This window comes from Capsella rubella, unplaced genomic scaffold, assembly GCF_000375325.1.
Source record: "Capsella rubella cultivar Monte Gargano unplaced genomic scaffold, Caprub1_0 scaffold_5, whole genome shotgun sequence".
Classification (NCBI taxonomy): domain Eukaryota; kingdom Viridiplantae; phylum Streptophyta; class Magnoliopsida; order Brassicales; family Brassicaceae; genus Capsella; species Capsella rubella.
In genome coordinates this window covers 11,682,461-11,694,780 of record NW_006238919.1, presented here as the reverse complement: position 1 = coordinate 11,694,780, position 12,320 = coordinate 11,682,461, and the positions used below count along the sequence as shown (strand labels likewise).

Below are 12,320 nucleotides of genomic sequence, written 5' to 3'. Positions count from 1 at the left end.
CACGTGTGTGACGACGGGGTTCCAAAAACGGAGAAGAAGCGTACGGTATGTCTTGCGTTATTATTTTTTATTTTCATGTGGACCCGCCCTGTAGTAGTGTGCCACAGTCCCTTGCGTGTGTCTCTTTTTCTTTTCACCCCGGAGAGTATATATGTATATAAAAAAAGAAAAGAAAAAAAAGGAAACTGTAGAAAAAGCAAAGGAAAGAGGAGAAGGAAGAAGAAGACAACACTACCAAAAAAAAAAAAAAAAAACTCTTTCTCCCCTTCCTTCTTCAATGTTTTTTTGTTCTTTCTCTCTCTAGAACTTTCCCCCAGTGTCCCTCCCTTATCTATCCTCTGCTTTTTACTACTACTACGACGACTTGTCTTCTTCTTTTCTTAAAACATAAAATAAAAATTAAAAGTTTGGGTTGAAAAAAACGAGGAAGAAGAAGAGAGCAGAAACTCTTTCCTATTTATTTTATCATTATGGAGGAGACGAGACTAGTCTCTCTTTCTCTCTCGTGTTTATCGTTTAATTTCTTTTGAAGATCTAAGGTTTGTTTTCTTAACCCCCTTTTGTTTATTTTTATTTTTTTTAACGATGATCATCGTCTAACTGCTTTTCTCCCCCTGCATATTGTTTTCCCCCATGGATGGATTTTGATCATTTTATTTTACTAGTGAGCGATTTCTCTGCTTTTTACTTTTTAAGCTAATCTCTCTTGGTTGTAACTTACTCTAATGGCTCTTTTCTCCCACTCGCATGCCCTCAGCTTTTCTCTCTCTGTCGTTTTCTTTGTTTAGGTGTGTTTGAGTGTCTCTCTCATTGAATCGAGTTACCCAAACAAACAAACAAATATCGAAATAAGAGATTGCCAAAAAATTATAAATTAAGTAATGTTTTCTCTCGATGAAGTTTAACTCTGAACGAGATGACCTTTTATTTTTTTCCCTTTGATTCATGATTTTGTGCCGTTAGATGATTCTGCCTCGGATATACTAACGAGGTTTCGTTTCTGTCTGAGATCTAGGCAAAATTTAATATACTATGCTTGCTTTATTCGGGAATCTTTCATTCTCACTTTATCCTTTTTTTTTTCTCCTGCATTTTCTTTCACTTGCCTAAAAAACCCAGGGTGGGTGTTTTTTCACTTAACTCTCCTTGAAATGGTGTTGTCTGTTTCAGATCTAGTGATTTGAAGTAGAGAAAGTTAAGCTGTATTCTCCTCCAATCCACCCGATAATAACCAATTAAATCTGTAAGTCTATTCTTTGTTACCCTTTTTAGCTGTTCTGTATGTGAATGTTTTGATGATCCTTTTTTCTTCTGTTGTTTTTTGAACTGTGAAGGAACTTTGTTTCTAGTAGTGAAATCTTCTCAAAGTCTGCAAGATGCAGAGACCACCTCCTGAAGATTTCTCCTTGAAGGAGACGAGACCTCATCTCGGTGGAGGGAAAATTTCTGGAGATAAGCTTACTAGCACTTATGACCTTGTTGAGCAAATGCAGTATCTTTATGTCCGTGTCGTCAAGGCTAAGGAGTTGCCTGGCAAGGACCTGACTGGTAGTTGTGACCCTTATGTCGAGGTTAAGCTTGGCAATTACAAAGGAACCACACGGCATTTCGAGAAGAAATCTAATCCTGAGTGGAACCAAGTCTTCGCTTTTTCCAAAGATAGGATTCAAGCTTCTTTCCTTGAAGCTACTGTCAAGGATAAGGATGTTGTCAAAGATGATATGATTGGCCGTGTTGTGTTCGATTTGAACGAAGTGCCTAAGAGAGTTCCTCCCGATAGTCCCCTCGCTCCGCAATGGTATAGGCTTGAGGATAGGAAAAGTGATAAAGTTAGGGGAGAGCTTATGCTTGCTGTTTGGTTTGGTACTCAAGCTGATGAAGCTTTCCCTGAAGCTTGGCACTCTGATGCTGCAACTGTTAGTGGGACTGATGCTCTTGCCAACATCCGTTCCAAGGTTTATCTCTCTCCTAAGCTATGGTACCTCAGGGTTAATGTTATTGAAGCTCAAGATTTGATACCGGGAGATAAGGGGAGATATCCTGAGGTTTATGTGAAGGCAATTATGGGCAACCAGGCCTTGAGGACTAGAGTATCGCAAAGCAGGACTATTAATCCTATGTGGAATGAGGATTTGATGTTTGTAGCGGCTGAGCCATTTGAGGAACCTTTGATTCTCAGCGTGGAAGACAGAGTTGCTCCAAACAAAGATGAAGTTTTAGGCAGATGTGGAATCCCACTGCAGCATTTGGACAGAAGATTTGACCACAGACCCGTGAACAGCAGGTGGTATAACCTCGAGAAGCATATTATGGTCGATGGAGAGAAGAAGGAGACCAAATTTGCTAGCAGGATTCACATGAGAATTTGTTTGGAAGGAGGGTATCACGTTCTTGATGAGTCTACTCATTACAGCAGTGATCTTAGACCAACAGCAAAGCAACTATGGAAGCCTAACATCGGTGTGCTCGAATTGGGGATACTAAATGCGACCGGTCTGATGCCTATGAAAACCAAAGACGGTAGGGGGACCACAGATGCATATTGTGTGGCAAAGTACGGGCAGAAATGGATTCGAACTCGGACAATCATTGACAGCTTTACCCCGAGATGGAATGAGCAATATACTTGGGAGGTTTTTGATCCGTGTACGGTGGTTACTGTTGGCGTTTTTGATAACTGCCATCTCCATGGAGCTGAGAAGAATGGAGGAGCAAAAGATTCAAGAATTGGGAAGGTAAGAATCAGGCTTTCTACTCTCGAGACTGATCGAGTTTACACACATTCATACCCTCTTTTGGTGCTCCATCCTAATGGAGTCAAGAAAATGGGAGAAATTCACTTGGCTGTGAGATTCACTTGCTCGTCATTGCTGAACATGATGTATATGTACTCACTGCCTCTCTTACCGAAGATGCATTACATCCATCCTCTAACGGTTAGCCAGCTTGATAACTTGAGGCATCAAGCGACTCAGATTGTGTCGATGAGGCTGACCCGAGCAGAACCTCCTCTAAGGAAAGAAGTAGTTGAGTATATGCTTGATGTGGGTTCTCACATGTGGAGTATGCGGAGAAGCAAAGCAAACTTTTTCAGGATTATGGGAGTTTTGAGTGGATTAATCGCAGTAGGAAAATGGTTTGAACAGATCTGCAACTGGAAGAATCCGATCACGACAGTCTTGATCCATCTTTTGTTCATAATCCTTGTGCTTTATCCCGAGCTAATCTTGCCTACCATCTTCCTCTACCTCTTCCTCATCGGTGTCTGGTATTACCGTTGGAGACCGAGGCATCCTCCTCACATGGACACACGTCTCTCTCACGCTGACTCGGCCCACCCCGACGAGCTGGATGAAGAGTTCGACACTTTTCCAACTTCCCGGCCATCTGACATAGTTAGGATGAGGTATGACAGGTTGAGGAGTATTGCTGGGAGGATTCAAACAGTAGTTGGTGATCTTGCAACTCAAGGAGAGAGGCTACAGTCGTTGCTAAGCTGGCGTGATCCGCGTGCAACAGCGCTCTTCGTCTTGTTCTGCTTGATTGCTGCAATTATTCTCTATGTGACACCTTTCCAGGTTGTGGCTCTTCTGATTGGAATCTATGTTTTGAGACATCCGAGGTTCAGATACAGACTACCATCCCCTCCTCTCAATTTCTTCAGGAGGCTTCCTGCAAGAACTGATTGCATGCTCTGAGCTGCAGAAGCTTCTACCAATCTGAAAGAAAAATTCGTCTAGGCTTGCTAGTTTGTTCTTGTTTTAAAAGTCATGATGACTCTTTACCTTGGTAATTTGGTTATGATGCCTTCGTCTGTCTTCTAAAAATATTAAGACTTTTTTTTTTTTTCCTGATAACTTTTGTTTAAAAGTTGTAAAGAAGTGTGTACCTCTGTGGTTCGGATGTTCTTGTCTCTCTGGTTATTTAGTCATAGTCTCTGCCTCTTTTGTTTATTTTTGTTTTATAACTGGTTGATAATGGTTTGGTCGGTCTTTTGCTCAAAAAGAACTTATTACAAGTTTCAAGAAGAAATAGAACATTTTTCTAATACATCCAAAGTTGGATAAAACAATCTTTCTTTTTTTTTTTTTTTTGTCGTCAGTTGGATAAAACAATCATATTTGGAATTAGTTAAATATAATAGGTAAAATAAAAAGCAAACACAAAGAACAGTAATACAAACGAAATTGTACAAGTATGGCTTAAATAAAGTTTGGTTTCTTTGTCCAAAAAAAATAAAATAAATAAAGTTTGGTTTCTTGCTGCAACATTCGTTGATTAGTAGAACAATCCTTTTCCTTACCCAAAAATATCATGTTTCACAAATGTTATGCAGCTGGTAAATGACTAATGAGATACTGATGCTTACACGCACAAACAAGGCAACAACATTAAGAAGAATGAAGATGAATAATTGAAGGAAGCTTAAGAGTTAAGAAGAGAAAGATAATGGGCCCAGTATGGTAATGGGCCACGTGACAAATGGGATACGATAATGAGAAAGAATCTTTTGTATTGGGGTTTCATCGCGTAGGTTTCACGCCACATTTATCCATTGACTTTTTCTTTTACGTCTTTTTTTTTTTTTTAATTAATTTTGATGGTTAAAAATTTTAATAATTGACCGGTCAATATCCATTAAAGTGGAGGAGCTAAGGACGAAAGGACATTTATTCGCCGCGAAATCTGGACCGTACGATACTCCGATTAACCCCTTCTTAACCTTTTTACTTAGGGGCAAATCTGTCAATGCCTTTCATCTTATACTTTTTCTCTTCTTCTTTTTTCCCCCAATCTCTTTTCTCTGTCTTCGTCGGAAGTTATTATATAGGAGAGAGATAGAGAGATTGGAGAGAGCCAAATCAGAAGAGAAAGATATATATACACACAGAGATAGTGAGATTCTAGAGAGAGAGAGAGAGATATGGCTAGTGGAATCGCTCGTGGTCGTTTAGCTGAAGAGAGGAAGTCGTGGAGGAAGAATCATCCTCATGTTCGTGATTTTTGTTTATATATTTCTACTACTTATTCGTGTTGATTTTTGGGTTTTTGGGTTTTCTTTTGATTGCTTTTTGTGTTTGATTCCTGATTGGGTTTTTTTCCCTTCTGTTGATGGTGAAATTTAGGGTTTTGTGGCGAAGCCGGAGACGGGTCCTGATGGTACTGTGAATCTAATGGTGTGGCATTGCACTATACCTGGTAAAGCTGGGGTAAGTTTTAACTAATTATACAACCCTGAAATTAGGGTTCACGTCTTTTCTTATACCCCTACTTGTTTTACTTCTGTGTGTCAAGCTTCTGATTGGTAGATAGAATCCAAAAAAAACAAAATACTCTGAAAATTTAGGGTTTATGATTTTCATATATTTCTGCTTTGGACTGTAAAGTCTTTGGTCATCATCTTCTGATGCTTATATGTGTTCAAAATTCGAATCTTTATCATCTTCTGATGCTAATATGAATGCTTAGTAGGAAGAGTAAATGTTTATCTTTATTTTGTGATGTTCTGAATTGATGCATAAAACTTTGTTTCTTCATAATGACACTGAATCTGAACTCTGCTGTGTATCTTGGATATGGTTTTTGACATGGCTAATAAGGGTGTTAGTACAAGAGCAATTGTTAGTTGTTAATTTTAATTTTTACTGTTATTCATTGCTAATTTTTGACCCTGCTGCAGACTGATTGGGAAGGTGGATTCTTTCCATTAACGATGCACTTCAGTGAGGACTATCCAAGCAAACCTCCGAAATGCAAATTCCCTCAAGGGTTTTTTCACCCTAATGTCTACCCATCTGGAACTGTCTGTCTCTCAATCCTTAACGAGGATTACGTAAGTACTCTCTTCTGTTTCTTTCTTTGCCTTTCTCCATGAGAGCAAAGCCAGTTTTATTATCTCAAGCTCACTTTTGTTATATGTATATCAATAGGGATGGAGACCAGCCATCACTGTGAAGCAGATTCTTGTTGGTATTCAGGATTTACTTGATACGCCTAATCCTGCTGACCCTGCACAGACTGATGGTTATCATCTCTTCTGTCAGGTACACTTGAAAACCAATACTTCAAAAGACTCTGTAATAGGTTTTGAAACATAAGATTGTGACTTTGGGTTGGTGATTGTGCAGGATCCAGTTGAGTACAAGAAAAGGGTGAAGCTGCAGTCCAAGCAGTATCCTCCTATTGTCTAAAACCTCAAAAAGAGAAGACACCAAAACTGATGACAAACTCTGAATATTTTCCCTGTCTTGTGTCATTGTGGTGATTGTGTTTAGATGTCATTGGGTGATTGAAAGCTCCTCATTTTGGCACCTTCAGACACTTGGAATCTATTTATTTTCGAAGAAAACTCCTTTTTTTCTTTCTCTATCTAACTGTTAATATTCTTGGTACTGGATTCAGTTGGTGTTGCTTCTATATATTTACATAACTATGTTCTCTGGTCATTTACGCTTGTTATCCAAATTCTACCAAGTCAATTTTTATGTCTTCGCTCCCAAGACTAACCATCTGATTTGATTTTGCAAAAAAACTGTGTCATGAATTATATACTTAACTAATAAAAATTCAAAGGCATGAATTTAAACCGAGTTAGATCAAATATTATACAGAAAAGGAATCACATGTATTGCTGCCTAAAACAACGAGTGTCCCAAGATCTGATATAATCTAAATTCGCTATCTTCTCATTCTGTTTATGAAACTTTGAATCAAGCGCAACGCAAACTTGTTATCTTGTCATTCTCACTGAATAAAACGTTTTGTTTCTCCCAAGTTGGTGTAAATGACTTTCCAAGCTTTGTTTCTTTTAGAAACAAAAGGGAAAATAAATAACATCAGAGCTCTCCACCACTAGAGAAATTTCAACAAGACCACAAACAAAGCAAGAACTAATTCACAGGGAAAAACCATCGAGCATCCATGATTTTCATGTCGCCAAATTGAAAGCGTTTGATGGTCTTGGTTGCAAGATTGTACACACAGATGTCAAGGTCTCGATCTCTGCATTGGCAGGGACGGAAGTGACGGGTGAAATAGATGGAATCTGGTTCGATACCAAGGGCATGGTTAGCAGGCACAGTGAAACCCAAGTCAAGAAGCAGGGCCTCACCACCAAGAGAATCTACCTCGAGAACCGTGTGGGCGATGGCATCTGGGTCTACCAGACTAGTATCCTTCTTGTAGATGCGGAAGAAGCTCCTATTGCATGGATCACTCTCAACCAACAAAACCTCTCCTGATGTCGTCACGGCAATGCTCGAATCGCATGAAACATGACAAGAAAGCATTGGGAATGGTCTACCCTCGGTGATGTCCCTGAAACCTTCACGTCCAGACAAATCTAGAAGACGAACATAACAACGACTTGTGTAGAGATAAAGATGGTAACCCCGTAGTACCATTTCAGAAAAGCCATACGACCAAGGGAAGTCTCGGTTAATTAGAGGAATGTCAGTGTAGTGAGAATCCCCTTTCTTGCAAAAGCTTATATAACTATGGCCAAAGAGGTCGAAGAACCACACCACAACATAGTCTTTTCCACTCTCGTCTACCCACAAAAGTCCCCTCACATTATCTCTACTCAGATCCTTGAAAATACCTTGACTAGTTTCCCTTATAAAACTTGTATTACCCACACGCTTGACAATGCTAGTACTTGACCTAATCGACTCTAGAGACGGAAGAGAGGTCATCGTTCCCTTGCTAAACACATCTATGATGTATAAACTGGATTCACGATCTATCACCAAGAACCAATTACCCGAGTTTGCCAGGAATCGATACCCGGGAAACTCTCCCAGGTACCTTTCGATCTTGCCTTCTTCCGGAGAGAGCATCATCCCTGGAGATCCGGGGAACATACGGCAACACAACCTTGAAGATCCTGCGTCGTTTAAGCTTCTTTTCCCGGCGGCAGATTCAATCCTGTAATATATATATAGGGTTCCGCTTTGGGTGTTTTTTCTTGGGCTACGAAGCCCATTTTTATTGACCATAAACAAATAAGATAAAAGACAAATTTGGGTTTACAAAAGTTATAGCCCATCGCTCTCCGCATATTACGCCTTCTTCTGTTGTGGACTGTGGTGTTTCTTGATCCTGGAACTTCAAGGAGCCTCTACCATTTATCATCAATTCAAGAAGAAACTATATTTCTAAACTGAACCAGATCTAACACTTGTAAGCCAAAATCATACTTATCATCAATTCTGACTTTAGACATTTGAGGTTACGTGCTTGCTATCAAATTATTTTTGCTAACTTTTTAACCTTTTTTTGTTCAGAAATTGAGAGTTCGTAAACTTGTGACTACTTTGCAGAACTTGGGATTCAGAAACGAGATAAAGTCTAGAGAGATATAAATTTCGAGCATTAAAACCAAAATTCAGTACTCTATATACAACTCAACAATTATTCAAAGTAATACAAGGATAGTATTCTTCTACAAGCCGAAATCGTCAACAAGTGATGACTCAAAACTATGTGGACTATCGAAAAGAACAATATTTCCTATGATATCATCATCAGCAGATGATTCCTGAACTACTCTATCATCTGAACAATGATTTTCTTATCCTATAAAATCATCACAAGATGATTGACGCTTCTAGTAAAATCATCAGAAAATGATACCCAAGTCTAAGAAATCACCCAACTTGTGAAGATATATATATCATCATAAGAAGATGATCTGTGGTCTCTCTATGGTATCATAAGAAGATGATGTACTCACTGTGCAGATACATCTCTGGTCTGGTCTCTCCTCCTAAGTAAGGATCATCGCATTGACATTAAAGTCCGTACCCTTTTCTCCCGCTCTTCCCTTTTTGCTTGAGGAGTGCACTTCAATTTCTGGATCTCCTTCATCACAATCTTCTCTACTTTGTCAATAGAATTGAGTAGCTTCTTCTCGGGTGTGATGAAGCCTGCTTCTTCCTCAGCTATCTCTTTAGTGATGTCAAGCAACATCTTATGAACTTTAGCAGTTGAAGGTGGGCAACTTCGTTTGAATCCCAGAGATGGACCAGGAGTCACCATTGAGCATTTGTGTTCTCCTGACAGTGGTACTGGAGATTCAAGAACACCAACTTGTTGATGAGCTGGGATCTCAATATCTCGGCCATCGTCTACTCCCATCCCAGCTGCTCTTCTTCTCTCAATAGCCTGTAGTTCAAAGAGTGTAAACAGAATAAATCGCCAGGCTATGCAAGCCTTGCGGCAACAGATCTATTATTCAGCTTAACCAGATAGGCTAAGCAAGCATGGTATGATTACTAAGTAACAAAAACGCTTTAAAAACCTATCAGCACAAGAAGAGGGCTACAAGAACCAATGAGGAAGAGCCAAGAATCAGCAAAACAAAGAGAGCTCAAACAATTAACCAAAACTGATAATCAAATACAGAACAAGGCAACATAAAAGAGCAGGTGAATTTACCCGAATGATATGAGTGATATCACGTAGAGGCGTTCTAGGGTACCAAGAAGGCAAAGGTGAAGCACGATCTCTTCCACGTGTAGCAGACACCAAAGTCATATTCTCTCTTTCCTCTGGCAATCTAAACGGAGCGTGACCTCTGCCATTACCAGGCCTCCATGTGCTGAAATTGCCTCTCACGGTCCCGCCGGTTCCAACCAAAGATCCTCCTCGGCCAATTGACCCAGGGACAGGATTCACCTGAACCGGAGAATCAGTTAAACCAAGCCGTGAATCTGGCTCGTCAAGTAACACACCATGACTGCGTCTGCTGGCAAATATAGCCGGGTAATCAACTGGCCTCTCGATTCGGTCTCTTGCTTCTGGCATTTTATGATAACGTCGCTGAAACAAGAACCATTTAGAAATCAATTAGAGAAGTGAACTGAAGAAGAAAAACAAAAATCTCCAGAGAAACCCTAGGGTTTTACCATTTAGTAATCAATCAGCCGCCTCACAACGAATTACAGAAAGAAAGAAATAATCACAAGAAACGAAGATCACAGATCTTATCTCTCACAGCAAAATCAAATTCAAATAGCCATTTCAAATTCACAAATCGAGTCACAAGAACACCGTTGAAACCCCATCTATAAAACTCAACCAAACAGAAGAAGAAGTTATAATCGTACCTTTGAATCTTCTTCCAAAACGGTGTCTTTCAACTGTGCAAAGAGAATGTGAGAGAGAGAGAGAGAGAGAAGAGAGAGCTTTTCTTGGGGAGAGTGACGATCTGGGCAATCTTTGAAGGTCGTCTCCTGAGCGGGATTATATTGAGGAAACAAATCCAAACCCTGTCGCACGTGCGAGGGAACAACGCTCTCTCTCTCTCTCTCTCTCACATGTGTGAGCCGAAACAAAATTCAAATTTTGCATCTCAGGCGGGATAAACGCATAACAATATCGGCTCCTTGTCACCCAGATTACAGTTTTACCCTTGTTAAACCTAATGCAATCCATCGAGTATAACTTGTCTGCGGACGAGCCTACACTGAGTTCCTGTACGCCTTACCGATCATAACCGGATCATCCACCGTTCACACATCTGACCGTTACTTACCAATTAAAGCCGCCCCGACCACTTACATCAAAACCAAGACACGTTCGATCACCAGTTCACCCACTTAATTTGTTGTTCGATCACCGGTTCAACCAAAATTAATTTGAGTTTTTTTTGAGACAGTCCTTACAAAATGGTCTATATGAGATTTTCTTCAATAATTAAATCTGTTGTGCAATATATTTTTTTTACAGTAAAAATCTCTATATATTAATAACTTTAGAACTGATATATTTTAATTAATTAATCATAATATGTACTTACTTACATCATATTTTAGATTTGAAGTGGTTGGTATTAGTAAAAGACCTTCTGAGCCAACAAGTCAACACCACACTCGCAGATCCATCAAAACCAATTGGCTAATTATTAATCATAAATTTTGAACATAAGTTGATAGAGTAAACTGTTTATAATTAGCAACATACAGAATATAACTTTTTATTAGAAAAAATAAAATAAATAGAAAAAAGTAGAGTTATTTATTCCAAGAATAACAAAGATCATATTTTCCGGTTTGAGAATCAAGAGCACAGAGTCCATTTCTTCTGACGGACCAATAACAGTTTCTGCACTGATATCCAATAATATTGTCTCTGCGGTCTCTATAGATAGTAAAACGGCGAATTTGACCCCCAAACTTAAATACACAGTAACGTATATTTTCTCCCCAGAAGAACAAATCTTTCCTGAACTCAAAGATTTTCCTCGTCATTCCAGGCAAAAAATCTGCGTGATAAAGATTTTTCTGCCACCCACCACTATAGCAAGCAGAGTACAGCACCAACCCTCGGAGATCGTTTCTTACGAACACTTTTATCGTCGGAAAAAGGTTCCATTTGTATATATCCTTCCCCACTACTACACCGTTTTGAGACAATGCTACGTTCAAGAGCGATGATAGTATCACAATTAGAGTTATCATATTTCTATGGCCACCCATTTTTCTTATCTTTTCTTCCTTGTTTATTGACTTTTGATCAATGGTTTGGATTCTTGTTTTTGTTTTCGATTGCACATATTTATACGTACTAGTCAATGAATTTTACACGTTAAGTTGTAACTGAATTCTAGTTAACTAATTATAGCATTTGACTAGCTTTGGTGGGTTTCTAAAAGGAAGAAAAAAACAGCATATACAGCTAGTATTTGCATGTTTTGTGATATAATACTTATTACCGTTATGTATCATCTTGAAACAACACATCATTGTTAATGTTTTACATTTAAAGATCTTGTAGGTTATGTTAGAATTAAAGTAAACATTATACAGTTACTCTTTTTTTTTTTTTCTCATTTTTAACGTTTCCTATAGTGTGTAATGTTATCGAAAGATTTAGGGGGGGATATTGGATCTATGATTTGGGATGATTTTTATTTTTTAAACAATCTCTCTATATTGGATTGGTGATTTTCCAAAATCCATTAAAAGTCTGCCTTATTGAACTCAGTATTTGTTTAAATGATTCAAAATCTAAGGTTATTCAATTATTCATTTATTAAAATCTTCTCAAATTTCAGGTTATTGGAAAATTGAGAATTCACAATGAAATTGTTCTAATAACGATTTGAGATGATTTGGGTAGCAAATTATAACTAAAATAGATAGCCTGAAAATCACACCTCCTATGATGATATTTGAAAGAATTTTTAAAGTGACCTTCATTTCTTTTATTTTGTTTACAAACTATACGTCGGCCAGTGAAGAGTCGTGTTGCTCCGCCGCAGACAATTCACGAACTAGTGATAACCCGATCTCTATCACCATCATTGCGTTCTGTTT

General features: G+C 38.7%; 5 protein-coding genes across 7 annotated transcripts; 2 read left to right on the top strand and 3 right to left on the bottom strand.

Annotated features, from left to right (window-relative positions):
• Positions 1-494: 494 nt before the first annotated feature.
• LOC17887114 (FT-interacting protein 1) lies at positions 495-3,953 on the top strand. Of its 3 annotated transcripts, none has more exons than XM_006290566.2 (3): positions 495-539; positions 1,171-1,243; positions 1,335-3,953. In XM_006290566.2, exon 3 carries the CDS (start codon positions 1,377-1,379, stop codon positions 3,696-3,698), a length of 2,322 nt encoding a protein of 773 aa, XP_006290628.1. In that variant the 5' UTR covers positions 495-539; positions 1,171-1,243; positions 1,335-1,376; the 3' UTR covers positions 3,699-3,953. The 3 variants fall into 3 exon arrangements, with proteins under 3 accessions (XP_006290628.1, XP_006290627.1, XP_023637906.1); XM_006290565.2 differs by lacking the exon at positions 495-539 and adding an exon at positions 646-664; XM_023782138.1 differs by lacking the exon at positions 495-539 and adding an exon at positions 692-991.
• An 869-nt stretch (positions 3,954-4,822) lies between these two features.
• On the top strand, positions 4,823-6,446 carry LOC17885526 (SUMO-conjugating enzyme SCE1). Its single transcript, XM_006291907.2, has 5 exons — positions 4,823-4,993; positions 5,127-5,210; positions 5,681-5,833; positions 5,931-6,044; positions 6,129-6,446. Exons 1-5 carry the CDS (start codon positions 4,925-4,927, stop codon positions 6,189-6,191), a joined length of 483 nt encoding a protein of 160 aa, XP_006291969.1. The 5' UTR covers positions 4,823-4,924; the 3' UTR covers positions 6,192-6,446.
• A 444-nt stretch (positions 6,447-6,890) lies between these two features.
• On the bottom strand, positions 6,891-7,841 carry LOC17886596 (F-box protein At5g25290). The gene has a single exon (XM_006292593.1). It carries the CDS (start codon positions 7,839-7,841, stop codon positions 6,891-6,893), a length of 951 nt encoding a protein of 316 aa, XP_006292655.1.
• A 532-nt stretch (positions 7,842-8,373) lies between these two features.
• Positions 8,374-10,248, bottom strand: LOC17886290 (protein GIGAS CELL1). The gene is made up of 3 exons (XM_006291670.2): positions 10,110-10,248; positions 9,439-9,822; positions 8,374-9,165 (listed from the first exon to the last, which is right to left on the bottom strand). Exons 2-3 carry the CDS (start codon positions 9,805-9,807, stop codon positions 8,779-8,781), a joined length of 756 nt encoding a protein of 251 aa, XP_006291732.1. The 5' UTR covers positions 9,808-9,822; positions 10,110-10,248; the 3' UTR covers positions 8,374-8,778.
• Positions 10,249-11,015: 767 nt separating this feature from the next.
• Positions 11,016-11,480, bottom strand: LOC17884760 (S-protein homolog 2). Its single transcript, XM_006292828.1, has one exon. The coding sequence runs from the start codon at positions 11,478-11,480 to the stop codon at positions 11,016-11,018; it is 465 nt and encodes a 154-aa protein (XP_006292890.1).
• Between the last annotated feature and the right edge of the window lie 840 nt (positions 11,481-12,320).

What these genes read in the sequence shown, in the direction of transcription:
- LOC17887114 (XM_006290566.2), top strand. Translation starts at nt 1,377, where the DNA reads ATGCAGAGACCACCTCCTGAAGATTTCTCCTTGAAGGAGACGAGACCT.
- LOC17885526 (XM_006291907.2), top strand. Translation starts at nt 4,925, where the DNA reads ATGGCTAGTGGAATCGCTCGTGGTCGTTTAGCTGAAGAGAGGAAGTCG. An exon ending in GGAGGAAGAATCATCCTCAT is followed by an intron (nt 4,994 to 5,126) that starts GTTCGTGATTTT and finishes GGTGAAATTTAG; the next exon opens with GGTTTTGTGGCGAAGCCGGA. An exon ending in GTTATCATCTCTTCTGTCAG is followed by an intron (nt 6,045 to 6,128) that starts GTACACTTGAAA and finishes GTGATTGTGCAG; the next exon opens with GATCCAGTTGAGTACAAGAA.
- LOC17886596 (XM_006292593.1), bottom strand. Translation starts at nt 7,841, where the DNA reads ATGATGCTCTCTCCGGAAGAAGGCAAGATCGAAAGGTACCTGGGAGAG.
- LOC17886290 (XM_006291670.2), bottom strand. Translation starts at nt 9,807, where the DNA reads ATGCCAGAAGCAAGAGACCGAATCGAGAGGCCAGTTGATTACCCGGCT. An exon ending in ATATCACTCATATCATTCGG is followed by an intron (nt 9,166 to 9,438) that starts GTAAATTCACCT and finishes TTTGAACTACAG; the next exon opens with GCTATTGAGAGAAGAAGAGC.
- LOC17884760 (XM_006292828.1), bottom strand. Translation starts at nt 11,480, where the DNA reads ATGGGTGGCCATAGAAATATGATAACTCTAATTGTGATACTATCATCG.